Below are 27,538 nucleotides of genomic sequence, written 5' to 3'. Positions count from 1 at the left end.
AAGCTTCTTGTCTTTTTAAATCATACCATTTAACACAAAATTGCTGAAAGAAGAACACAGATGCTCCACTTGGATCCTTTTTACCAGAAAACTCATTAAACCCTCGCTCTTCACCTGACGTTAGTTCCACACACGTGCCTTGCTTTCCCGGGAAGGGCTCTGCTCTGTTACAGGGCTAATGAGCTGAGTTCAAACAGCAACTCTGTAGCTTTTCTGGCCCCGCTGATTACTTACAGAATCTCACCAGAAACATTTTCTCTGGCCGAAGCATTTTTTCGCATTTGCATTTCCTCTGGGTCTATAATTTCCTTCTCTTCTCCAGAATTTGCTACAGGTTTATGCACAGCAAGCTTGGCTCCCGCTACAATGTCACTCTGGACTTCTAGAAAGAGAGCTGGGCAGACAGGCACACATTGCAGCGACATAAGTCATGATTGCAAAACAGGAAGAATGTGGATACACACAATAATTAAAAAGAGAGAATTTCCAGCTGTAGTCTAAGAGAAAAAAATCCTGAGGGTAATTGAAGGTTGCTTTTGAAACTAATAAATTGTATTTCTCTTAACTTAATTCTTATAGATTCTTTGCACTCAAGATATTCTTAGGCAAGAATATTAAGACACAGAACTTGTTCTACCAAACTGTCCCTAATGATTCTAACAGACCTCATTATTGATGTACATGTCGTTAGGTCGCGAAGAACTGTGTCATTCTCTGGTGGTGGCCTCGTAGGTTACAGGTTGGGCTGCTAACCACAAGGTGAGCAGCTCAAAACCCCAACCTCTTTGAGAGAAAGATGAGGCTTTTTACCCTTGTAAAGAGTTACAGTGTCTGAAACCAACATATGGGCAATTCTAGCTGGTCTACAAAGTCACTGTGAGCCAGCATGACTCAATGGCAGTGGTCATTCTCTACCAGATTATCAATAACCAAGGTAGGCACCCGATTATTCTGTGTTTACTTACTAAAAAGTAGTAAACAGTCTCACATGTTGAAGTGTCAGATTTTCATTTCATAAGGAGGCCTAGGTTCACCTAGGCCTGAGATCACAAAGTCCCCAGTGGAAGTTCCCCATGACTACAAAGGCACATGTAAAACATGTGGTGTGCAATGCATGTTAAATTACACAGATGAGCTTTTCTCTGTGCCTGTTCTGTCTCCCTGACTCTTGTTCTGGGGCAGCCAGCAGGAGATGAGAACGGTGACAAAAGGACCGCAAGACCACACAGCTCGTTTTGACATGCAAACTCAGGACAGCGCCCCATCCCTGTGATTGAAGATGTTTCCAGGTGCCTGAGCTTCCTTTTAGCACATCGAAGTCTTCCCTGCAAAACTGACCTGGAGACAAAGCACCCTTTGGGAACCGGAGGGAAACTGGGGCAGAAGACAGGGAAAGGCATTACCCAGCACAGGGTGTCCTGATTTCCACACAATGGCTTCCCTTCTGACACCTTAGCTGAGCACAGAAACACTGAGAACACCTGTTCAGGATATGATGAGGGCCCAGTTCTTGTGCTGCCCTGCCCCTGCAGCATAGGCACAATCATGAGACCCAGGTACTGCGTAGGATCCGGTCTCTGGGGATGTGGCTACAAGCTAGGATGCAGCATGAGCAGGGGCAACATCCTCATGGATCTGTGGAAAGGACTGCTCCGGGCATGAACACTCAGTCCATCATTGGCCTCAGGAGCATATGGGGAGCAGACCAGAGGTCAAATGAGGCAGCAAGCACACCACCCACCCAAAGCAATCCCTACACCGAAATAATGGACTATGGACCACTATAGCTGTGGACTTCAGCGTGCTGAGCCCAGGGAGTGAGAGCATATGCAACCGGGCCTGGCTAGAGAAGATCCACAGTGAGGGTCTAAAAACAGCAATAGGAAAGTCCTCCTGAAAGATTGAATTTAAATGAATGGATTGGACAAAATTTAGATCTAAAGATTTTTTTTTCTAGATGGAATGATAGTGGACACACACACACACGCTCACACACACACACCACACAGCCAGATGTGTTATAGATAAAATCAAGTTTATTTTTTTAGCACATCCCAATTGTAGTGTTAATTACAACACAGCGACTGGGCTCATTGCCCGTAAGTTGATTCTGATGCATGGTGATAGTACAGGACTGAGCCAAACTACCCCCCTGGGCTTTCAAGGTTGCAATGTTTATCAAAGCAGACTGGCATACTCATCTTTCTCCTTGAAGCAACTGGTGGATTTGAACTGCCAACCTTTCTGTTAGTACCCTAAAGCTTAAGTGCTGAGCCATCGGGGATCCTGTTAAATATGCAATCTAAAGAGCCAAACAGCAACATTCAGGAGTAAAATGGTCTCTTAAAAATAAATTTATATCTAACACCCATAACCATAGCCCAATTAAAGCAAAACAAAACAAAACACAAAACCATAGAACAACAAATGCTGGAGAGGCTGCGAAGAGATTGGAACACTTACCCACTACTGGTGAGACTGTAAACATGTCCAACCACTGTAGAAGGTGATATGGCAATTACGAAGACAGATGGCAATAGAAATAGCGTTGGGCTCAGCAATCCCATTACCGGGCATAGATCCCACCGAAATGAGAGACACCCATGAACAGATCCCTGCTCTACCATGCACATTGGAACACAGTGAACAAGAGCAAGAAGTTGGAAACAGCCAAAATTCCCATCAGGAGGCGATTATATTAAAAAAAGCTTTGGTCTGAAGATTGACAGTTCTGCGCAGACCCTGCTGCCTTCCCCCTCCCTCCTCCTTCCCCTCGTGCTGGAAAGCTTCTAGTTTCCCTGACCTCTGACAAGAGCTGCAGCCTGCCCTCTGTCTTTCACACCTTCCCCTAAGATGCCTCAGCTCATGGGCCCCAGCCCTGGTTCCCAGCACAGAAACCATCCAGCTCACTTCACTGTACAAAGGGCAGTGTGTCCAGTGGTGAGAGATGGGGTGGGAAGCCAGTGGTTAGCACTAGCCAGGTTCCTGGCCTCCACTGGGCCACACACTCGCTGGACTAGCTGAGCCAAGTCCCTGCTGCTGACAATGGCCAGGAAGTGCCCCAAACTCTCACATTCGCCAGATGAGGAGGTCAGGACATTCCCCTGGGTGAGGCCAGGAGACAAGATGGAGCAAGGAGCCCCAGGGCTTGAATTGTAGCATCTGGAATCCAACATTAGGAAGACAGGCTAGAGGTCAAGTGAAGATCAGGTGGGAAGGGTTCCTAAGATAAATTGGACAGAGAATCATTTGGTTCTCCCTAAGTCTTGGGGTTGAGGCTGAATGTAGTTCCAGCCCTTCTTTGGGGGCTAGTCTGTCTCTCTCTCTCTCTCTCCCTCCCACTCCCCCTGCTGCAGGCAAATGGGCAAGGCTGGGTCTGTATTTCCCACACCAGCATTCCAGGGCATTCTCTCTCTCTCAAGCCACATTCCATTCCTCAACCCTCATTCTCCTGTGTCACCTGGTGTGTGGAATAGGGGTCAGTAGCTCAGGGGGCTCGAATCCAGGAAGCCCACACCGCCTGAACCCTTTGGTAGCTTGATTCTGCCTCCCAGAAAGACTTGTGCTAGTTACTCATGGAGACAATTAAATATTTACTGTAAAAAAAAAACCCCAACCCTTTGATATATACACACAATGGAATACGGTGCATCCCCCCCCAAAACAGTGATGAAGCTATGAAGCACCTCACGACATGGAGGGATCTGGAAGACATTCTGCTGAGTGAAGTTCGTCAATCACAAAAGGACAAATACTGCATGAGTCCGCTGTTATCGGGACAAGCAACAGGACAGACATAAGCTCAGGTTTGCAGGACATCCAGTCTGCTGGCCAACGCAGCCAACCTGGTGGAGGGCCTGACCAGTGTCAATGAACCACTCACCATCGTCTCAAGCTGTGTATCCTGAAGGGCACTTTGGCAAGGGCTCTTCATGTCCGCTGGGATCAAATAGTCAAGGGCGGGGGGTGGGGGGGGCGGGGGGTGATGCTGATTGCTTAGTGGTTGCCATCAAAGTTATGATGAGGTCCCCCCTGACAGGTAGATCTCCCTACCTGGGCAAGTCAAGTTGGGAGGGAAGAAAGGGAGTAGACATGTCTGGGGGAAGACAAGGGCATGCCTGTTGTCAGAAAAAGAGGGAGGACCAACCTCCAAGTGGGGAGCGAAAAATGACTAACAGTACTTTTAAAGCCCCTAAATGGGGAGTATCTGGACACAATCCGAGTTCCTAGACACAACCTGGGGACCCTGGCCAAGTGTCATAGAACACTGGGGTAATAAATCCTGGATCTTCAAGGCTCACAATATGCATCAAAGGCCACACCTGAGAGATCCAATGTGGAAACTCCACTAGGTGAATTGGACTCTACCTCAAACACACCTGTAACCTGAGGACTTAAGACTGAAAATGCATGGTATTTAAAGAGCCAGAAGATAGCTATACAAAGAGGATTGAACTGTCGGTACGCGGACAAACATCGACTTAGTACATGAATGCCCGATTTGCTGCATTAAGATATATATATTATTCTGGCAGATCTGTGATTGATATCATCAGTGAATATTATTGTGAATTCTGCCTGGCAACCGGTTCCCAAGGTTTGTGTAAACAGTGTTCAGCCACGTAAGGATTTATTTTGTACAAGTAAATAATTCAGGTATTATGATATGCAGTTAGCCTAAACTGGTCCAATATCACTCTCTCAGCAGTGTTTTAAAATTAGTACCAGGAGTTAATCAATGACAATATTAACATAAAATCTTTAAGATTCCCTACCATAAATTAACAAAGAGTTCTCTAAGGGGAGCCCAAGACAGATAAAACACAGATCCAGGAATGAATTCTGGGCTCGCACTAAATCCTAGCTCCAATTTAAGAATAATTAGTTTTTACATCATGACCCTGCTTGATACCCTCAGGGAGATATGGTGCTCTAGCAAAGTGAGGTGAAGATTTTGACAGTGCTCAGAATAGAATAGCATCTGGGGTCTTAAAGGCTTGTTTCCAAATCAAGCAGCCATCGAAGTGAGATGTCAACTAAATGTACATGGAAGAAGCACATCAGCATCCGTGACCTAAGGATTGTAAATCATATAATCTGAAGATGAAGGAGGGATAATGTCAAAAGCTAAATTGTGAGATTCTGGTTACAGAGAGCTATGGATGACAGTGGGAGCAACAGATACATTTGTGAGATCAGCACCGGAAATGAGCCTCCGGTGACTTTTCTCTCTCCATAACGGAGGGAGGGGCAGAAACTGGTGACCAAACAGAGAGCATTGGGGAGATGACTATAGAAGATCAAATGATAAACCTCATGTGAACAGTTAAAATCTTGTCACTTTATGCCCCCTCTGATATGCATTGGGCCTGATCTGGCTTTCAACGTTTTCTGGGTTTGTTTTGTATTCTATATTGGGGAAACTCTGGATTGGTGAACCCATAGAGACAAAAAGTAGAATAAGGGGTCTTTGGGTGAGGTGGGGGTGGGGGTGTTGGGATACAGTGAGGGGGGAGGGGTAACATTTACCTGACATCAAGGAGATCAAGCAGGAAGAGAATGTTTTGAAACTGATTGTGGTTGCAGTTGTACAATACTGCTCAATGTGATGGAACTAGGATATGATAGCTATATTAGCTGCCAACAAAATGGTTTTGAAGAAAAATCATATTAAAGAAAGGCGAACCAAAACAAACCCCCTGCCATTGAGTTGATCCTGACTCATGGTGGCACTGTAGATGGAGTTGCTGAGGACGTGAGCCTGTCCGGGAGCGGGTACCCTCAGCTTTCCTTCAGGGAGCACCCGGGGGTTTTGAACCATGACCTTGCGGTTATAGTCCAACACTCGCCAGACAGTGGCATCAAGGCTTCTTAAAAAGCAGTAGCATAAAAAAAACTTGTATTGGACCTGTATAAAAATTAATATTTCCAATGCTTACCCCCAGTCTTCTGCAGACTGCAGAAGAGTTGAATTTTGGAAATATCTGAGGTTAGGTTCCTTAGGAGGATGTGCTTCTTTTGCTGATGAATGGAGAGGTCAGGATTGATCCAATTTTCTCCACATGAAACATATACCTGTTTGGGGGGAAAAAATGAGTTGGATTTCAGGCAAGTTAAAAAACGATCCAACTTAAAACAAAGCAGAAACTGAGTTGCAGTGGAATCATGTCGATCATTAAGTCTCACAGCAAGGAAGGGCCCACAGACACACTGCGATCCATGGCTGGTCCCTACCCAGGTGGCATGCGTGTGTTTGGAGACGTGTGTTTGCTGCAGTGCCACTGGCCTTCCTGTGTGCATCCTGCATGCAACCAAACTAAGCAAACTGAATGGGGGACATTATGGAAGGCTGTCTGAGGATTAGGAATGTCTGACATCTGGACAACCTTGTGGCCTGTAATGATATGTAAATCTGCCCTCGTTTTGAAAGGATTGAACCAATCCCTACATGCCACAGGCTCTTCATCATAGTCACCTTCCCTGGCTGCAGCTGCAGCTTTGAGGTCCCTGCAAAGGAGGCGAGCCTGCCCTGGCTCTAAGGGGCTGCTCAAGAAGAACGACAAGCTCCCTCTTGGGCTCACTGACAATTCCTTCCCAAGACACACTTAGGAACCGAGCTTGTTGTTTACTCAGGGCCTGCCAGGATGTTCTTTGAGACAACAATTCTTTCAGAAGTTTAGCATAAAGAAATAATCAGAGATATAGGCTAGATTTTTTTAAACAAGTGTGTCCATTGAAGCACTGTGTGTAATCACAAAATCCTAGAAATAATGCAAATATGTAATAACAAGTGGATACTGAATAGGGAAAACTACAAGCACACCCAAAGGAATTAATGCAGTTATTTAAAATAGAAGATTAGGTAATGACATGATGAGCTGTTCAGGGCTTATTACATGAAACAGCAGAATACAAAATATCATGTGTCCTGTCTCGCTGCCATGGAGTCAAAGCTGACCCATCAGCGATATCCCTGGGGGTTTCTGAGACTGTAACTGTTGTAGAAAACTAAGCCTTCTCCCGAGGAGCCGGTAGTGGATCATAGTGCCAGGAATCAGCACTACACCAGCAGGCTCCATCATGTGTCACATGCCTCCGTTAACATGCATGCCTCCATGCATGCAACAGACCTGCAAATACAAAGTAGCATGGACTCTTGCCTCCTTCAGGAAAGACAGACTTTGGCATCCATAAAGATGAAGTCCTTATTTTACCTGCTTAATATGCTGAAGGATCAGCTAGGGGTCTTGGACCCAAAGGAAAACAGGGTGGTGAGTTTGCTGGGGTTTCTTTGAAGTTGACAAAAATGACCCCCCCCCAAAAAAAAGATTATCAAGCCTGTTCCATAAGTAAAGGACCAGAAAAAAGAAGCCTCAAAAGACTGAAATTTTTTCAGCAATAAGCGTTCAATTTTATCTAACAACCATACCGCCAAACCTCGCTCTTCCGAGCTGAATGGGGAATCCAGAGTCCCTGGGCTTCTTAAACTTTTACCACTCACAACTCCGGACATATAGACTTATAAAATAAGTATGCAAATTAAATACAGTTATTAATGAAGCTAATGATTTTGATAGTATTGCGAAATACAACATGTAGCTCTGCCAATATATTGGCTCTGAGAACATGTGGTACGTTCAGAACCAAGGCTGCAGAGAAGTTGTGGGATGTAACACAGGTAAGCTCTGCTGGGTGTATTACACCATTTGCTTCTGAATTGCTTTTTTTGGTTGTTGTGCATTCAGAAACTTCTTACTGTTGCCAAATACCCCCTCCCCTTAAGTGATGTGACCCCATATGGGGTGATTAACCAGGTTAAGTAGCTCTGGGCTAGACTACAACCCTCACCAGGCGATAAAGAAGCTCTCAAACCGTGCCCCCACCGCACCCTGACCACCACCAGCAGGATTGTGTCAGGGAAAGCCAAGGAGGGAGCACGAATGTGAGTGAGGATACCCCATCCCCTTAAGGAGGGCATGGGCTGTCACCTTTATGCAGTAGTCACAAAGCACCCCTTCTGCTTCTAGCCAGGGTGGCATCAGAGAATCTTCATGGAGATTCAGGACTTTCACCATCACCCAAAAGTAATGAGGTCACCCTGCCTCATGGTGCCAGTGAATGCCATGAGGAAGAGTAATGAGACACTGCGGTCCCTCTCAGTGAGCAGAGGCCTAGTGTGTACCCATCCAGCACACCCATCCCATCCATGCCCAACATAACGTGGGGCTCCTCTACCCTCCTAGGCTCCTCAGATGTCCATAGAGACTGAGTGGGAAGCCTGAACGTCCACCTCAACCAGGCAGGGGTATAGCCAAGCCACCTCTTCATTTGTCAGAGCAGTGTCATAGGAGGCCAGCCAAGACAAAAGTTTAATAACATCAGAGTTTTATAAGGTAATACTCCAGACACCCAGGTTTCTATTTTTAAAATTACTCATTATCCCACCAACCAGGAAAATCCATCTTGAATAAGATAGGATAACCAGCCAATGCCAGAACTGAGATGACAGAAGTGTTACGACTACCCGAGAAGGATTTTGAAGTAGCCTTAATAAACACACTTCAACGGCAATTACCATATATACTTGAGTATAAGCCAACCTGAATATCAGCCAAGGCACCTAATTTTACCACAAAAACTGCATGAAAACATGTGCTGAACATGGGAGCAAATGAAGGGGGAGGAAGAGAGAGTGAAGCACATCCTGGCCCACCAGTCCTGGAGGATGATATCCCCGCTCCAAACAGCCAATACACTGAGTGGACCATATGGCTGATCACACTATGAGGCATGACGTCCCTCACTGACCCATGTCCCTACGGGGAACAACACTGAAGACTTGGTGTCGGGAGTGGCCCAGACTGACACTGTGACACTGAGGCAAAACACTAAAGGCATGCGACAGAGCAATGGCAGGAGCAGAGCAGGGAGCTCCCGAGGGAGTACCAAGGATAGACTCTGGGGCCAGAGTGTGGCATCCCATCTGACTTGACTGGAGGACATACCTAGAGGTCAAAATTCAGACCTTGATCTATTTACAGGTGTTTATTTCTTTTAAATTAAAAAAAAAATTATTCTTCTCTGGGTCATTAGTTTTCTTTTTTGTTGTCATCGTTGTGTTCTCTTTGGTCACTTTGTGTAGCTATGCCTTGGTTTTTGGTGCATATTATTATCTCCGCAGATCTATCTAGATAAAATAGGCTGGATGAATAATCTGGAGGAGAAAACAACAGGACTGATGGTTCTGGGGGATATCAGAGAGAGGGAGGTGGGGGAAAGGAGGTGATGTTGACCAACCAAGGGATAAGGGAGCAACAAGTGATCCACAATTAGTGGCAAGGTGGATGTGAGAGACCTAATAGGGATTCAGCAAGGGCAATGTAACCAAGAGAAATTACTGAAACCCAAATGAAGGCTGAGCATGATAGTGGGACAAGAGGAAAGTAAAAAGGAAATAGAGGACAGAACTAGGAAGCCAAGGGCATTTATAGAGGTCTAAATAGAGGCATGTACATATGTAAATATATTTATATAGGATGGTGGGGAAATAGTGCATAATTTATAGGTTTAGTATTAAGGCAGCAGATGGACATTGGACCTCCACTCAAGTACTTACTCAATGCAAGAACACTTTGTTGTATTAAACTGGCATTCCATGATGCACACCTTCCCAACACGATCGCTGAAGACAAATGTGTGCATCAGCAAATGTGGTGAAGAAAGCTGATGGTGCCTGGCTATCAAAAGATATAGCATCTGGGGTTTTAAAGGCTTTCAGGTAAACAAGCAGCCATCTAGCTCAGAAGCAACAAAGCCCACATGGAAGAAGCACACCAGCCTGTATGATCACTAGGTGTCGAAGGGATGAGGGATCAGGCATCAAAGAACAAGAAATCATATCATTGTGAATGAGTGTGGAGTGGAGACCCAAAGCCCATCTGTAGGCAACTGGACACCCCCTTACAGAAGGGTGGCAGGGAGGAGAGGAGCCAGTCAGGGTGCAGGGTAGCAACAATGAAACATACAACTTTCCTCTAGTTCCTAAATGCTTCCTCTCCCCTCTATCATGATTCCAATTCTACCTTACAAATCTGGCTAGACCAGAGGATGTACACTGGTACAGGTAAGAACTGGAAACACAGGGAATCCAGGACAAATGATCCCTTCAGGGCCAGTGGTGAGAGTGGTGATACTGGGAGGGTGGAGGGAAAGTGGGGTAGAAAGAGGGAACAGATTACAGGGATCTACCTATAACCTCCTCCCTAGGGGATGGACAACAGAAAAGTGGGTGAAGGGAGACATTGGACAGTGTAAGATATGACAAAATAATAATTTATTATCAAGGGTTCATGAGGGAGGCGTGAATGGGGAGGGAGGGGGGAAAATAAGCTGATATCAAGGGCTCAAGTAGAAAGCAAATGCTTTGAGAATGATGATGGCAACAAATGTACACATGTGCTTGACACAATGAATGGATTGGATTGTGATAAGAGTTGTATGAGCCCCCAATAGAATGATTTTTTAAAAATGTGCTGACCAACTCGGCTTATCCACGAGTATATACGGTACCACCATGCTTCAGCTCATGACAAATTAGAAAATCTCAGCAAGGAGACAGAGACCCGAAGAAGAAGCAGGTGGAGATTTCAGAACTGAACAATTCAATAACTGAGATTAAAATAAAATCAATGAGCTCACTGCATGAAATGAAAAGTGGGCTGGAAAAGGCTGAGGAAAGAGTGAGTCATTTGAAAGACTGAATAACAGAAACGATTGATGTGAAAAACAGAGGAAATAGTCCTCCAAAAACCAAACACCTCACAGTAGGACTCACGCCACGTGAGTTCCTGGAAGTAAAGAGAAAGAAAGCAGGCTGGCTGAAAACGTTTTCAAAGATATGACGGCCAGAGAGTTTTCCAAAGGGCAAAGAATATACGTCCAAGATGCAAGTCTTTACCAGTTCATCTCTTTGCAGGTCTTTCAGGGTAAAGATTTCCTCCCCCTTTTCACGGAACAATCTCCGAGCTGCAGAAGGCAACTTTAGATTTTCAGTGCACCTGTAATAAATAGACACACACACACTCACAGATTGGCCTTGCATGGACAAGCTTCATGTACAGAAGGAAGAAAATACAAGATAACATGATAACAAAGTTAACAAGAACCTGAGTTCCTAATGGCAACTCCCTTGACAGGACTGGGGAGAGTAGAGAACAGGGCTCTGGAATCCATGAGAGTTCTTCAAGTCTCTTCCCCACATTCAAACTGTGAAACATGAGCAAATGATTTAACCTTTCAGAGTCCAGATGTCCTACTTTCTAGGATTGTTGGGAGGATTAGGGTAGACACTGAAGAGTGCCTTAGCCAGTGCTGGATGAGATCGATACCGGAGTAGATATAACATAATTGCCTTTTCATTTCTTTATATCCCCTGCCCCTCTGCCATCCTCCTCGATTTATTTGCTTTTGCTCACACTCGTCCTTCTTCCCAAAAGACCTTTCCTAGCCTTTCCCCGTTGAGTTTCTGCCCCCTTTCTCACTCAAAACTGTGCCATCAAGTCAATTCCGACGCAGAGTGACTTCATAGGACCTGGTACAGCTGCCCCTGTGGATTTCTGAGACTCTAACTATTTCCAGGAGTAGAAAGCCTTGTCTTTCTCCCTTGGTACAGTTGGTAGTTTTGAACTGCTGATCTTGCCGTTTGAAGCCCAGTGGGTAATCATTAGGCCACCAGGGCCCCCATCTAGGCATTCCAAGTGCTTCACCAAGTGTTTCCTCATTCCTCTCCACCAAGAGTGACTTCTGAGGACTTTTAGCTTCCTATGAAAATGTGGTTCTTAGAATTAAGGATGAGGAGACTTTGTCTGACCTATTTTGGATATGTTATCAAAGAGAGACCAGATCCTGGAAAAGGACATCCTGCTCGACAAAGTAGAGGGGCGATGAAAAAGGGGGAGCCCCTTGACAAAATGGATTGACACAGTGGCTGCAACGATTGGCTTCGAACATGACAAAAGTCACGAGGGTGGCTCAGGACGGAGCAGTGTTCCCTTCAGGTGAATACCTATGAATGGAGGGTCGCCATGATCCAGAACCTACTCTAGGGCACCTGACAACATACAACATGAAAAAGTAGCAGAGGGTTTTTTTTAAAGAATAAAAAGTATTTTTAACATGGTTAAAGATTAAAGTGATCTCCCTGCACCCCCTCCCACCCTTCAACACCCCACCCCCAGCCGCAAGCACTGAGTCCGCGTTGTGATACACTAAGATAAATGACTGGGTGTGTTGTCAGAGGCAGACGCACTGGCCAGTGTTCTATGAGAATGTAAAGGAAGAAGACAGAAGTCGCTTCATGGGAGACTAATCAGAGAAGGAAGCCTTTGGCTTTGAATGCTAAAGATGGTTGGGAGTCCATCAAGCAACTGGCTGGAGTGGAGTAGATGAAGAGGAGAGGAGAGATGACACTCAAAAAGAATATAGGCTCTGGTTTGAAAGCATTTGAGATGCCAGGCTGATGAATTTGACCTCTAATCCATAAACATCAGGAAGCCATGGTAGCCATGAGAGCAGAGATGCTGTGTTATCCGATCTGTTTTGTTGTTTTAAATTAATTCTGTCGAAGGGTTAAGCGCTGAGAGCCAGTGTAGGATAGAGGTAAAGAGGTAACATTGCGAGGTAGGGGAGCAGAGCTGAAGTGGGTGATGAACATTTCCTAAAGAACATCGTGGTGACCATTCTGGCTTTCTGATGAGGAAAGTAAACGGTTCTTACTGAATGTATTTTATGCTAGTATGTACTGGTTATGGTAATCAAATTAGATGTGTTTCTACACTGATCAGCAAGACTCTGTTGTCTGAAGAATGTTTCTAAATTTAAATCCTTAACGAGCTAAAGCAATCAAGCAAATAACTGTTGTTGTGTTCAGGTGCCTCTGAGTACCAAAGGGGGAAACACTGCCCAGTCCTGAGCCAGCCTCACAATTATGCTTGAACCCGTTGTTGCAGCCACTGCTTCTATCTATTAATCGACGGTCTTCCTCTTTTTCACTGCCTCTCCACCAAGCATGATGTCCTTTACCAGGGACTGGTCTCTCCTGATCACACGTCTAAAGCACATGAGACAAAGTCTCGCTATTCTTGCTTCTAAGGAACATTCTGGCTGTACTTCTTCCAGACAGATTTGTTTCTTTGTCCCTGGTACTTTCAATATCCGTCACCAGCACTCTAATGCAAATGCATCTACTCTCCTTCAGTCTTCCTTATTCAAAGTCTAGCTCTCATATGCATAGGAGGTGAGTGAAACACCATGGCTTGGGATAGGCCCAACTTAGTCTCCAAAGTAACATTCTTAATTTTCAACACTTTACAGAGGTCTTATGCAGAAGGTTTACTAATGCAATGTGTTATGTGGTCTCAGGACGGCTGCTTCCATGATCATTGATGGTGGACCAAGCAAGATAAAATCCTTGATAGCTTCAGTCTTTTATCTCTGTTTATCATGATGTTACCCATTGGTCTAGTTGTGAGATTTGGGGTTTTCTTTATAAATCCTTCTATATGTAAATAATTAGGCCTCCACATCTCTGAGATGACCTTAGAAGGAAATCAGTCAGTAGGAACTCAGGCTCTGGTTCTTGTGGTAACTGCCCACAGGCTGGTGGACAACAAATGAGGGCTAGGCTATGTCTCTCACTGATGGGAGCGGGTGGGGTGAGGTGAAATAGAACTGTGGGAAGACTGACTCCAGTCAGAAGATGCACCTTTTGCTGTTTGGATGCTTCTTGAGGACCAGTTTCTTCTACTTCCCCCCGATGATCTCCGAACCATCTAATATTGTATGTTTGATCCAAAGTTAGACTGCCATGGCTCAAATTCCAGCCCTTTCACATATTGGCTCCCCTTGGAAAAGTTAATTAACTTCTCTGAACTTTTATATCTGCTCCACGAGTAAAAGGCAGATATACAGTACTTACCCCATAGGAATATTAGTACCATATATATTCGAGTATAAGTCAACCTGAATATCAGCCAAGGCACCAAATTTTACCATAAAAACTGCATTAACAATGTGCTGATAAACTTGGCTTATATACGAGTACATATGGTATGTGAAGACCTATAAGTGCCTAGCACATATATATGAGCAATGCATGAGGGCTATAAGCAATTTATTTCTACTTTCTCATATAATTCTCACACCACCTTGGAGAAGCCCATTTTATTGATGAAGAAGCTGGGCCTGGATATTAATTTTCTTGTCTAAGTTTGTATATATAGTAAGCTAAGAGAGATGAAATTAAAGCTTCAATCTCTTGGCTTTTTACTACTATGTAATAGGACCTTTTCATAAGACATAATTAAACAATGAGAAGAGTTTTGATCTTTGAAAGTGAGGAAACCGAGGCATGAGGTGCTACTTGAACTACCCTGAATTTCCCTGACACATGAAAGTTCTATAAATAAGGTTCCTTGACTCTCACCCAGAAATCAACATGGAGGGAGGGGGAAGCGGGGAGGGAGGGGAAAAATGAGGACCTATTGTCGGGGGTTTAAGTAGAGAGAAAATGTTTTGAGAATGATGTACAAATGCACTTTACACAATTGATGTGTGTATGGATTGCGATAACAGGTGTATGAGCCCCTAATAAAATGTTTAAAAAAAAAAAAAAGAAATCAACATGGATTATTTGGCTCACATGGGTTTAGAGCAGTGGTTCTCAACTTTCCTAATGCTGTGACCCTTTCATACAGCTCCTCATGTTGTGGTGACCCCCAACCATAAAATTATTTTCGTCACTGCTTCATAACCATCATTTTGCTACTGTTATGAATCAGTAACTCTTTCTGAGTTCTGATTCACAGCAACTCCTGTGAAAGAGGTCGCAACCCACAGGTTGAGAACCGCTGGCTTGGAGGGTTCAAGAAAAGCAGAAAAGTCTTATCTCTGACGTTGCTTTCTCAGGGACAGAGTAGAGAAGCATCCAAATGGAGCTTTTGCCCTGAAGACTGTATTATAAATAGTACCATGTGGCCCCTGAGAGAAAAGGGATACAAGAGATGCTGTGTCTCCCAGGCCCACAGACAACTACCAAAACCAAAAATGAAAGTCACTGCCATCGCGTCCATGCCGACTCAGAGTGACACTACAGGACAGGGTAGTGCTGCCCTTGTGATTTTTCCAGACTGGAATTCTTTATGGGAGTAGAAAGGCCCCTTAGAGAGGCTGGCGATTTTGAACTGATGACCTGTCAGATCACAGCCAATTCCTAAGCACTCTACCACCAGGGCTCCTCCAGCAGCTACCGCTCTGCAATAATGGAGACTCCCTTCTTCCAACCATCACCAGGCTGCCTTCCTCAGGGCTAGACCCACTTGGACTTCAGTCCCAGCTCCTAGGTCACCAAAAGGAGTCCTGGTTACTTCCAAAGAGTCGTCAAGTCCACTGGAGCTACGAATGGGTGCATTTTCCCCTTGACCTCTGTCTCGTGTTCACTGTTCTTCATCAAGACCCAATTAACACACACCCCAGGTCCTCATGGGGCGGCCCCTCACCAGGCTCCCCTTCCTGGTTGACCACACCTGTTACATACTTTTGTCACTTGACCACTTTTACTTCCGTGCAGTTAAAAGCCATGTCTGGCTTTCGGATTATTTCACTAAGCAAATTCCCTTACACAAAAAATGGAAAGTTCCTTAAGAGCAAGAATGCTTTGCTTTTATTTTGTTTTCTGTTTATATTTCCACCACCCAGCATCCATCTATGTGCATCGTGTAAACGTAACAGAAGCCTGTTGAAAATAATCAAATTCTTTTTGGCTATCTTCTTAGCTCCTCTTCCAACCCTTTAGCTTAACTGTTGAGGAAAGAGCTGCAAGAAGCAACTTTATATTTATCAGCAAGATTTTGTTGTATGAAGATTTTATTCCCTTAATGGGATAAGGCAATTAAGCAAATAATTAGGCCTTCCATTTCTCTGAGAGGGTCTTAGAAGGAAATGAGCCAGTGGGAACCCATTCCTTGCTCCTCATGTTAGCAGCTCTGAGGCTGACGGACGGCACATGAGGGACGGGCTAGTTTCTCACGGACAGGAGCTGGTCGGTGAGGGTGATTCTGTGACTGCGACCACCACCAAAAAGTTCCACTATATTATTTTAAAATTAGTTTTTACATAGAGTTTTTCTTAAACCCTATGAAATTAACTTTGTCAATGTTGACAAGTAAAAGTCATATCAAGTGTCCACCCGTGATCTTTGATTTATTCTTTAAAGAACTCTATGGAAAAGTTCTGGTTGGGTGAACAAGTACTGATCAAAGAAACATGATAATGGGTATGAGCTGGATTTATTTCATGATACTTTAAAATTTGGGTTAGAATACATAAAATATGCAGAGAACTTAAACATGCAACGACCCTTCCCTTGATTTAGATAAATATAATCAAAAGGAAAATGTGGTTGTAAAATTGTGCAATGAATAAAAAATGCAAGTAATCTGTATTTACAGAGTTGGTAGTTCAGAAAGCTAGGGGAACCTACCAGACCTTGAAATTTGAAAAATTATTTTTGAAGTACTCATCCGTCTCATGAACTGTCATATCGTCAACATAATTCAGATTAAAAACTGCAGAATCATTATGTTAACAACTGTTTTCTTATGTAGAGACATGTGTATTTTATGTTCTACTTGATATGTAGTCATTCAAGCATATAAATAGAAAATATCTTCACATTTAGGAAAATCAATATTTACCTCTCCAAAAATTGATGAAACTCAGTGTGGTTGACTTCTGTCTCAGAGTCCTCGGTGACGTGGATTTTCACATTCTTTTTCCTTTCCGTGTCAACATTTCTGAAACAAATGGTCCAAGATTTGATTGATATGTCAGTATACACTGTCAATTATCTTTTCAACTTGTTTAAATGTGTGAAAAATCATAAGGTCCTATTTTATCATGAGTTTTCCCTACAATAATCTGCCTTACTACAAAAACCTTACTGCCTTACTTTCAAAAACCATCATAATTAAATATTAAACTTCACAAACCTTGGTACTATAAATGAATTTTACCCCCAAAATTAATTCCCAGTATTTTAATACTCTTGTAATAATGCCAAACACTCTGAGATGTGAATTCATCAGCTATGAAGGTAAGGCAGAGATTATATTTGTTTTGCCTATGATGTTTTATTAATATGCGTCTCTAAAATCAATCCATACCTAAACATTTCTCATTTGAGAAACAAATAATGATGGTTAGAAAAAAAAAGAATGCTTCTCTTGAAGACACATCTCAGATTTTCAAGTTAAAAAGCTATTCTTTGCACTTTTAGAATCTTCACATTATACTGTGGAAGCCATTGTAACTAACTATAATTACTGATTATTTTACTAGAAATGATGATCAAGTTTATGTACCAATTCATGTATTAATTAATTCATTAATTTAGTAAAACTGATTTAAACAATGTGTGGCCTTGAATCATGTGGTAAGTAAAGTGATTCTGTAATACTTTAATATTGGACTGACCAGGATATACTGCTCCACAACACAGAGCACAGTGGTATACGTACAAATGAGCAAATGCACCATGGCTGTTCGTTATCTCATGAATGGAGACATAAGCAGTAAGTACAGACAGAGCGGGACATGCTGTGCTGGTGAGAAGCCCATAGCAATAGGAGCAATGTTCAGAACCAACCTCTAGAAATGAAGTCCAAACTTATTTGCAAAAGATCTCTCAGATGAAGGTGGCTTGGGAAGCACTGGGGATGAGGAAGGGAGTTTCAGAGAGGGAAATGGGAAGAGTTAAAGCTAAGAAGTCTGCAGGGAGAAACATGGTCTTTAAGTTTCTACTAAGGAGCAGGAGCAATCCATGGATTGTAACTTACATATACAGAAGACACCTCGCATACACACATTCAAATTATCTATACTAATAAGGGTTTTTTAATAGCTTCATATGGAACTTTCCTTTTACAGTTCCTTACAGTATCACTTATAAAATTTCCTCCCTATTAATTTAGGGTCTGAGAGATAAATTTCACCTGTGACAAAAGGAAAATTATGCTGGTCTTCATTTATTCAAAATATCCCATCATTGTCAAAACTCCCTGTTGTTGATAGGCACATCCAGTTGTGCCCAGTTCATCGAGACCCCTGTGAGAAACAGAACAGCCGCACTGGCAAGAGGGGTTCCTCACTACTCACTATGGGGAACAAATACTAGTTGACCGTCCTTTGACTTTGTAGGGGGATGAATCCCCACCAACAACCAAAACCCAAACTGGAGTGAATTATTAAATGATTGAAGGGTGTTACAAGATCAGGATTGGTTGAAATTGATCTATATTTCATCACTCTGGCCTGATTTTGCTTGTAAAGTCACCAAACAAGCCAATTCTCTTTCTTTTTTTTAAGTTCCAGCAAGTGATGTATCCCCATCTGCCATTAGAATGTCTTTATTCTGGCAGGGAAGGCATTTGGTCGGGATACATTCACAGTAACACAGCAGGGCCTCCACCTGGCACAACTCTGGGAGGCCACTCCTACAGGATAAAGTATGAATGTGAGCGGGGTGCCCTCTGAGATTTGCAGCCCTCTGACCCTGTGATGCTGGTGAAAACTGGTTCCGTATAAGTCGTCTATTAATCTGAACTTAAACACGGTGCTGAAGGGGAAAATTCCTACTGATGATCCTACAGAACAATTTTCTGAATCACCAAATGATAGTTTAATTTTAGTAGAGTTTTATTAAGTGTATGCCAGTATGCTTTAATAATTTGAGAATAATTAACACATGTCATGAACAGACTGACTTTCTAATACTTGAATATTTGATTAACCAGGACATTCTGCCCCATGACCATATCATGGCAAACAGTGGTGAGAATCGCACACTCTCTATTAGAATAGTTGTTCAAATGAACAAATCTCTCATATGATATTTGGATTATCTGCTTAAACTGTGCATTTAAAATATTAATATGAATAAAGGAACTCTGTAAATAATTTTGATCCACATTTAAATATATAGAAAAATAAATTTAGGAGATAATAGACATTACATGCTAACTTTGGATGTTAGAAAAAAAACATGTACTACTTTAAGGGCATTACCCTCACACATTACATCTAGCAGAATGAGCTAATTATGAAATGTATGCGTCAAAGATTTCAATTTCAGGCTTGACTTTACTTTGAAGATTAATTTTTTACTTTATCATCTTTACAGGCAGTTCAGTGGACAGCCGATCTGAATGTTACTCATTGTTCAGCGATGTATGAAGTATATTTAATCAATGTGAAGAAAGTAATATTAAACTATTATCACAGCCTCAAATATTCTAACCATTCCAAAAGAAAGGTCAAGAGGTAATATTACAGCTAATAATATGAGAAACAATGTGTTTAACTCATTCTCTGCATCAAAATTTTTCAATGATCTATTATTCCTTTTGTCATAAAATATAATGACAATATAGCAGGTGATTTTTCTCCTATGCTGAGAAAATGTTGGCTGTTTGGGAAGACTTTAATCTTCATCTTATAAAATAAGCTAAAGTGCAATTCATTGTTATTCTAGGATGATAACATTTTCTAGTGTAATTCCAAGTCCAGAACACAAGTGAATGAAGTTATGTTTTTGAGAACTGCATTTGTTCATCAAGTATTCCAAAGGTCTAAACATAACCAAATAATTGTGTATAAAAATCTAAATATTTTCCAAGTTATATATAAGAATCAATTTGTGTAAGTTCAGTTATGTCAAGACAGTAATAAAGCCCCCCCAAAAGAAATGTTAACTCAAAACAGATGTAGTAATCACAGAACTTTTTATCAGAATGACTCAGTTTCACCTTATTGTCTTCTCCTGTGCTCACCCTAAATGAGCAATGTTCAAATGAATTTCCTGAAAGTGAAACCATCTTACTATTTAACCTAATCTTCAAGTATCAATGTGGAAGTTAAAAAAATAAGTGCGCAGTCTACTAGAAATCATCTTTAAGGCAGAAGACAAACATCTGGAGAAACTAGAATGTATATGAGGGGGTACCAAAAAACAAAACAAAACCAAAATTGCTCTGGAAAGAGCAGAGCTCTCATAGTATGCATTTTTCCCACTATGCGAACATAGAGCAACTCGCTCTGAGTTAGTGCACCAAGTGGGATCTCCTGGGAAGGTTCTCTCTGGTCACAGTGAATTTTTTCACAAAAGCAGTTTCACTTAAACCTCATTTTTCGTTATGGCCAATTTATGAGAACCGTGTGTGGCTGTGAAATTTGGTTTCCTGCTTGGGAAAGAGGCTGCTGAAACTGTTGTGATGTTAAACACAGCTTATAAGGACAGCACTATGTGTATGAGTGGTTTTCTCGTTTCAAAAAGGTGAAATGTCGATTGACAATAAACCTTGTTCTGGACATCTGCCAATTTCCCAAAGGGACAAAGATGTCAACTTAAAAGTGCATTTGGAGTTCACTTCACTAGGTCAGACTGTTAATTAAGCTTTCTATTTAGAGGTTCTGAAAAAATTGAGTAAGTGTGCAACAAAAAAAGGCCTGATTTGTGGCAGATGGGGGACCGGTTTTGCCACTACGACAATGCACCTGCTCACACAGCCATCTCAATGTTCCAGCTTTTGGCAATAAAACAGCATGCCTCTCATGCCCCGTGCACTTTACTCACCTGACCTCACTCCATGTGACTTCTTTTTGTTTCCGAGAATAAAGAGGACCATGAAAGGACAGTAATTTGACGATATAGAAGAGGTGAAGAAAAAAAGTGTGGAAGGTGCTGTCAGCCATTGAAATAGATGATTTTGAAAAAAATGTTTCCAAGAATGGAACGCAGATTTGACAAATGTATTAAGTGTAATGGAAAGTACTTTGAAGGTGATAACGTTGTTTTGAAAGAAGAAATTAAGAACATAGCTTTGAAAAAAAACTTTTACCCTTGTTTGGGTACCCCTTGTACTGATTGTAAAGTAGGAATGAGTAATTCTTACTGTACTTTCCATCTTGGTGAGCTGTCTGTCCCAATTAAAATAAGAGCTGTCTTTTTATTCTTGTCTCCATTTCGCAAAACTCTGAGTCTCACAGGAACACACTGCTTTGGTGTTTTATAGGAGGGCTTCTTCATGGGAGGGCTATTTGGAACAAGCAGTCCTTCTATGGGCCAGTCAAAATTCTTCAGAAATAAATGAGGGAAAAAGAGAGCAATAAGAATAACAGAAAAAAAAACCACCTAAAAAACAATTCATTTCTTGCTTTAAATTAAATATTGAACACATTTCTTATATCTTTAAATTATAGAATTGTTCAACAAAAGTATATCGGGCACCTAAGATGTTCCAGACATTTGTAACTAATGTTTTATTTGAATAAAGAACATTCAAATAATGTTTACTTTGAATAAAACTAATGTTTTATTTAAATAAATAATTTAAAATAACGCATGTAACAATCTGTTTTGTGTTACACATGACTGATTAATTCTCTTCCAGAGAAGCATCATTTTAGAAAAATTGAATTAACTTAGAATGATTTTTGCTCACGTGTGAAATATCTTTGCTCAACGTGAAGGGAAGAAGAATGTATGAAAGTGGTTTCACAATAACTTCAAGTAATGTTAACTTAAACTAGAACTTTTGGGAAAAGAATACATGTGGGGAACATACCGGACACCAGAGTGAGATAATAAAAAGGCTCAAACATATTTTAGATGTTTTAGTTGTAGAGCTCACAGATGAATAGAATTTACTATATACCAAGCACACTGCTAGGAACTGGAAATTGGAATGTTATTCCTTGAGGGATTTATAAGAGGTCTTCACAAATCTACCTCAAAGTTAGTTAGTTGGTATTTACAACAATCTGAAGGTAATCATAGCAGAATTACCTGCAGAGAGTGATCGGGTCACACAGAAAGAGAACCTAACTCGGCCATGCTACCTAACAGAGACCTGGAGCTTGCACAGCAATAGGGGAGTCAAGGAATGGCTACACAATAAGTCTAAGAGTTGAAGATTAATAGGCCATGATGCATGGAGGAAGGAGCAAATATGGATCCCAGATCTGTAGTCTGGGCAACAAGGTAGGTGATATGCCAACACAAAGAGGCACTTGCAGAAGAAAAGCAAATGGTGAAAGGGGCCATCAGAGATCATGGTGTTAGGCATGGTGCCTATTTATTTGTTTTCCTACATTGATAAATAATTGTCCTGACAATATTCATCACTAATCTGTCACTGTCAGTCTGTACAATATGACAGTTTCATATAAGTGTGAGCCTGTTTTTGTATGTTCTATGATCTTCAACTTGTAAATGTGTCTATCTCTGCACAGTACCAAATTGTCGTAATTCTGATGGTCTTATATTTGCTCATTATGGATATTTGACCAGTTAAGTACCTCCAATTTGTTCTACTTTAAGAACTGGTTATTTCTTGTTTTTTACTCTTTCATATACACAGAATAATAAGCTTAGTTAGTTGTTTTTGTTGTTGTTTTAAGTTTGTTAAGCTATGTAGTCTATACAAAGGTATTGACACAAAATTTCATGTGAATTTCTCATCAATTCCAAGTTTGCAAGGGTTTTTTTTTCTTGTTGAATTATATAAAAACCCTTATTCTGTAGGGATTGAGATGTGAGATATGATTATCTTTTTTAAAATTATGTGTTTAGTTATATTAATTAAATTTTAAATGTTAAATAAGCCTTAGTCCCTAAATGAATACAAATCAATCACTATGTTTTCTTTTTAATAGATCATTAACTGAACAATCAAATAGATCAAGAAAATGTGTTTTATATAATGATTTATTGCATAAAAGAGAATAATCCAGGTATTGAAATATATAATTAGTCTACATTTGTACAATCTCCCGCTCTCAATAGTAATTTAAAATTAGGACCTTTAGCCAATCAGTGACACTATAAACAGAAGGTCCTTGAGTTCCAGGGAGGTGATTGATAAGATTCTCTACTATATATAGGGATGTATCTAAGGTGAACCAGAGATGGATAAAAAACATACATTCAGGAACGGATTTAGGGTTTACACTTAATCCTAGCTCCACTCTGAGAACACGTAGTTCTGATGACATGGACTGGCCCAATCCTCGACCTCCGGAAGGAAATACAGAAGAAATAGGTACTATAGCAAAGTGTGGTGAAGAAATTGGATAGTGAAGAAATCTGATAGAATAGTGTCTGGTGTTTAAAAGGCTTGTTTCCAAAAAAAGCAGTCATCTAAGTGAGACGTCAACTAAACCCACATGGAATAAACACACCAACATCCATGATTCAAAGATTGTAAATTATATAATCCAAATTCAAAGAAGAGAATAGTAAGAGGGCTTAAATTGTGGGATTCAGGTTGCGGATAGTTATGGATGACAGTGGGCGCCCAAGATACAGGTGTGAGATCAACACAGGAAATAAGCTTCTGGTGATTTCCTTCTAACCATCATTGAGGGATGGGAGCAACCTAGTTATAGAGAGAGACAGAGAGCATTGGAGAGACAAATATCATACATTTAGAAGATAAATTTGACTTGAATGGTTAAAATCGTGTCACGATCTCCCTTCTGAAACACTTTGGGCTTGATCTGATTTTTAATATGTTATTATTATTATTATTAATGGGGTTTATTTCTGTTGTATTTTGTCATTATTGGTAGCTTTCTTGACACTTTGTTATGGGTTTGGTATGTTTTCTGTTTGAAACACAGCATAGGCGAATCTATAGAGACGACAATTGGAATGAGGGTTCCAGGGGAGTACGGGGGAGGGGGTAGGGGTGGGGAGAGGGAAGCAGGGGTCTGTTAGAGGGAGCTGATATCAAGAAGTCCAAGAAGAAGAAAATATTTTCAAACTGATTTTGGTAGCTATTGTACAGCCTGCTTGGCATGATTGAACTATGGAATGATATGATGTCTGGCTTAGTGCCTAATAAAATGGTTTGGAAAAACCCCATACTTTTCTTGAGTAAGGCAAGGGTTTTACCCAGCTTTCTTTTTTTCTACATTTTGTATAACATATCACTGTGAATTTATTTCTTTTTAGGTTTGCAAGCTGCCATCGAAAGAATACAAAAAGTGGTTGATACGGTTTCTAAATTTTATGGAGCAATAATAACTTTTGCATTGTAAAATGACAACATATGGTTGTTGGTAATGATGTATATGACATTTAGCCATCATATTAAAAAAGTCTTTCCATTTCTTGTTAAAAATAAAGTGTTTTAAATAAGTTACAAACAAAATCTGAAAGACTGCAAAGATTAAACATACTGAAACAGCATGTAATTTTGATCCTCTAGTTCATTTCTACAATGAGTAAATAAACAACACTAATTGCATTAATTGAAAGAAAAGCAGTATAAATCAATGTTTAAAAATCTAATGAGAAGGCTATCATTTTAGGGTTCTTCACCTATATTTTAATGTAATATTTTGCTTGGCACACATATTAATAGTGGAATATATTGAGGTCAAGTTATCAGACTTCAAAAAAAGTAATGTTCAATTCCAAAGTTTTATTTTCTTCCTGATCTCTTGTTCAGTGAGAATCTAAATTAAAAAGAGCCAACTTTAAAGTGTTTATTTAGATAAATATCTATTTCCTACTAATGAAACAACATGATACTAAGGTTACTGAGAAAAAATTATCAAAAGTTAGGACAAGCTCGCTGAATCTTTTCATTGAAAACTTTCCTATTGATTAAACAATTTTCTTAGTGTGAGGGGTGGTAGGTTAGGTGGGATGAACTGTAACTCTTATCTAACAAAGCAGTTCAGAGCAAATCAACTTTATACTAGTTTGGAACATAAAAGATGGTAAGATAGAGAGATAGAAGAAAGAAGAAAAATAAAAAAACATTACTGTAACATCGAAATATTAGTACAATAACTTAAAATTTTCCTATTTCTATATTTTGGAGCCATAGAAGAAAAAGACAAAAGAAATGAGATTCTTGTACAAGAGCCCATGCGTTTGGAATGTATGAACTTTCAGCTAGCAGACTCAAGATCTGGAACTGAGATTTTTTCAATATCCCCAAAATGTGTTATTTCTGGTGAATATATCTGAAGTCTGAGGTCTTAATCTTTATCCAATAATCTAAATTTCTAAATTAAATCAGCTTCCCTCATTTACTCGCTATTAATAAACTAGTAGATTTATCATCTTTCTTTCTCCAGCCTCTGCACGTCCCTTCTTATCACTTACCCACTCTGACTGTCATCAAGTCTTCTGACTCATAGCAACCCTACAGAGGGTTTCCAAGACTGCAAATCTCTACAAGGGCAGATAACCTCATCTTTCTCTGTGGAATGGCTGTTAGGTTTGAACCACAGACCTTGTAGTTAGCAGGCTAACACCTAATCTTCAGGGCCACCAGAACTGCTTTACCATTTATGTGACCAATAGTGATCTTCATCTCTTAACAAAGTAATCAAATAGACAGTTTATCTTCCTTTTGCTTACTATAGATCAATCACATACAAATAATTTAATGCAGTTAACAGTGCAATTTACAAAAAACTTTGGGGATTTTAGGAATTCTAGAATCACTATCAAGTAGCTCATTCTAAAACCTTATGTAGCTTCAAGCTCAGGTTTTCCAACTATTTCATTCACAAATATGAAAATCCATTGCCCTTGACCTTTAAGTACCTAGAAATATAACTTCTTAATTCACAACTTTTTTCTCAAGTTAAAAAAAAATTGAATCCAAAGAAAATATTTCAGCAAACAACATAGTATAAAATGGAAGTAATCTTGTGTGTTTATAAGACTTTTGCCATACTTAAAAGCATTCTATGCTCAGCTATCTCAAGTGGAGACGGCTTATACAATTGTAGCGCTTTGATTTGGAATGAATAATAATATTTAAGAGAACAGCACACACACACACACACACACACACACACACACACACACAAAACCACTTATCAGAACAGCTGTCATCAATGCGATGCAAACAGGTTGGTGTTATTACATGCACAAAAATAATTCCCATTGTCTCTAAAATTTCTCTAATTGTTTTCATGTTCGTTATTCTATTTTAGAAGCTCCTTGTCAATGAATTGGAGCCTTGGTGGCATAGTGTTTATGTGTTGGACTGTGGACCCCAAGCTCAGCAGTTTGAAATGACCAGCTGCTCCATGAGAGAAAGATGGGGCTTTCTACTCCTATAAAGAGTGACAGGCTCAGAAACTCACAGGGGCAGGTCTACCCTGTCTTATAGGATTGCTATGAGTTGGCATCAACTCTATGAGAGTGAGTTTTGTCAATAAATTGAAAGGAAAATTGGGGTCTCAGGAGAGCGTTGCTTGGATGGTTTCCTTAGATTCAATATCTTGACTTAATTTTTAGAGCCACTCAAATAAGCAGCCTGGCTACTTCTTCCTTATACAGATTGTAAGACTTGGTGAAACGGCTCAATACACAACCTGGATTTTAAAAACCCAATGCTTCCTGTGTGCATCTTCTGCCTTCCTTGTCCATTAGTAGTCAGCTCTGCTTTTGACCTTTCTGATGTCTTTCCTCCTAACACAGAGTGTATATCTCATTGAATGTAAGCTCCATAAGGTCTGTGTCTATCTCCTTTCCTGCTCTATGCTACCTACATACATGCTAAATTACAGTTAGATAAATAAGCAAAGCTGGAAGATTAAAACTACAATAAAATTTTTTCAGTGACCAAAATGTTCAGAATCCCACAATGTGATAGATGATAGCATATATCCTAATCTCATTTTTTGTAAATTTGGAAAGTTGTTCCAAGCCAATTATTTATCATTCCATTTTGAAATCAAATAGTCTTCTTTTGCTACTGTATCAATTATGTAATAAATGGGACTGCAAGAAAAGAGGCTTCATTAGAAAAGATGGATTCGTGCCTTTAGTAAAGTAGATAGTATTTAATTTGAAAGAGAAGTAACTAAATTCTGAGCTTGGCAACCATTTCCCTCTCTTCTTCAGATACTTAAAGAAACAACAGTACTCTTCCTATAGAGTGAGCACTACTACTTCTGTATGCTACCCCTCAGAACAAGCAACTGTACAAGGTAAAAAGGCCATGTTTGTCGAGGAATAAAGCTCAGAAGGCAGGAGAGATGATGCTGTTAGGTGCCATCTGGTTAGTTCTGATTCAAAGCTACCTGCTGCACAGCAGAATGAGCAACCACAGCATCCTGCACCGTCCTCACAATTGCTCCCAGACGGAAGCCCCTTATTGCAACCATGGTTTCATTTCATCTACTTGAGGGCTTTCCTCTTTTTTACTGCCTCTACTCTACTTTACCCAACATGATGTACTTCTTGAGGGACTGGTCTCTCCTAACATGGCCAAAGTACCAAAACAATAAAAAACCAAAACAAAAGCCAAATGAAATTGCAATGGGCAGAGCTTGGTAGTATGCATTTTCCCCCTAGGGTGCATCCAGCAACTCTCACTGAGTTAGTGCACCCAGTGACATCCCCTGGGAAGGTTCTCTCAGGTCATAGTGAATTTTTCATAAAAGCAATTTC

General features: G+C 40.8%; 1 protein-coding gene across 1 annotated transcript in view; it reads right to left on the bottom strand.

Moving 5' to 3' along the window:
• Positions 1–27,538, bottom strand: part of DCDC1 (doublecortin domain containing 1) — a 497,394-nt gene that overhangs the window by 66,754 nt on the left and 403,102 nt on the right. Inside the window, exons 20-23 of the mRNA XM_045291000.1 lie at positions 21,006–21,187; positions 10,958–11,057; positions 5,940–6,075; positions 235–394 (exon numbers count right to left, since the gene is read on the bottom strand). Of these exons, the coding sequence (XP_045146935.1) occupies positions 235–394; positions 5,940–6,075; positions 10,958–11,057; positions 21,006–21,187 (578 nt within the window). The remainder of the gene's footprint in view (positions 1–234; positions 395–5,939; positions 6,076–10,957; positions 11,058–21,005; positions 21,188–27,538) is intronic.

This window comes from Echinops telfairi, unplaced genomic scaffold (assembly GCF_000313985.2).
Source record: "Echinops telfairi isolate 266 unplaced genomic scaffold, ASM31398v2 ScPeMD7_60;HRSCAF=208, whole genome shotgun sequence".
Lineage (NCBI taxonomy): Eukaryota > Metazoa > Chordata > Mammalia > Afrosoricida > Tenrecidae > Echinops > Echinops telfairi.
This window is presented reverse-complemented; position numbering and strand designations above follow the sequence as displayed.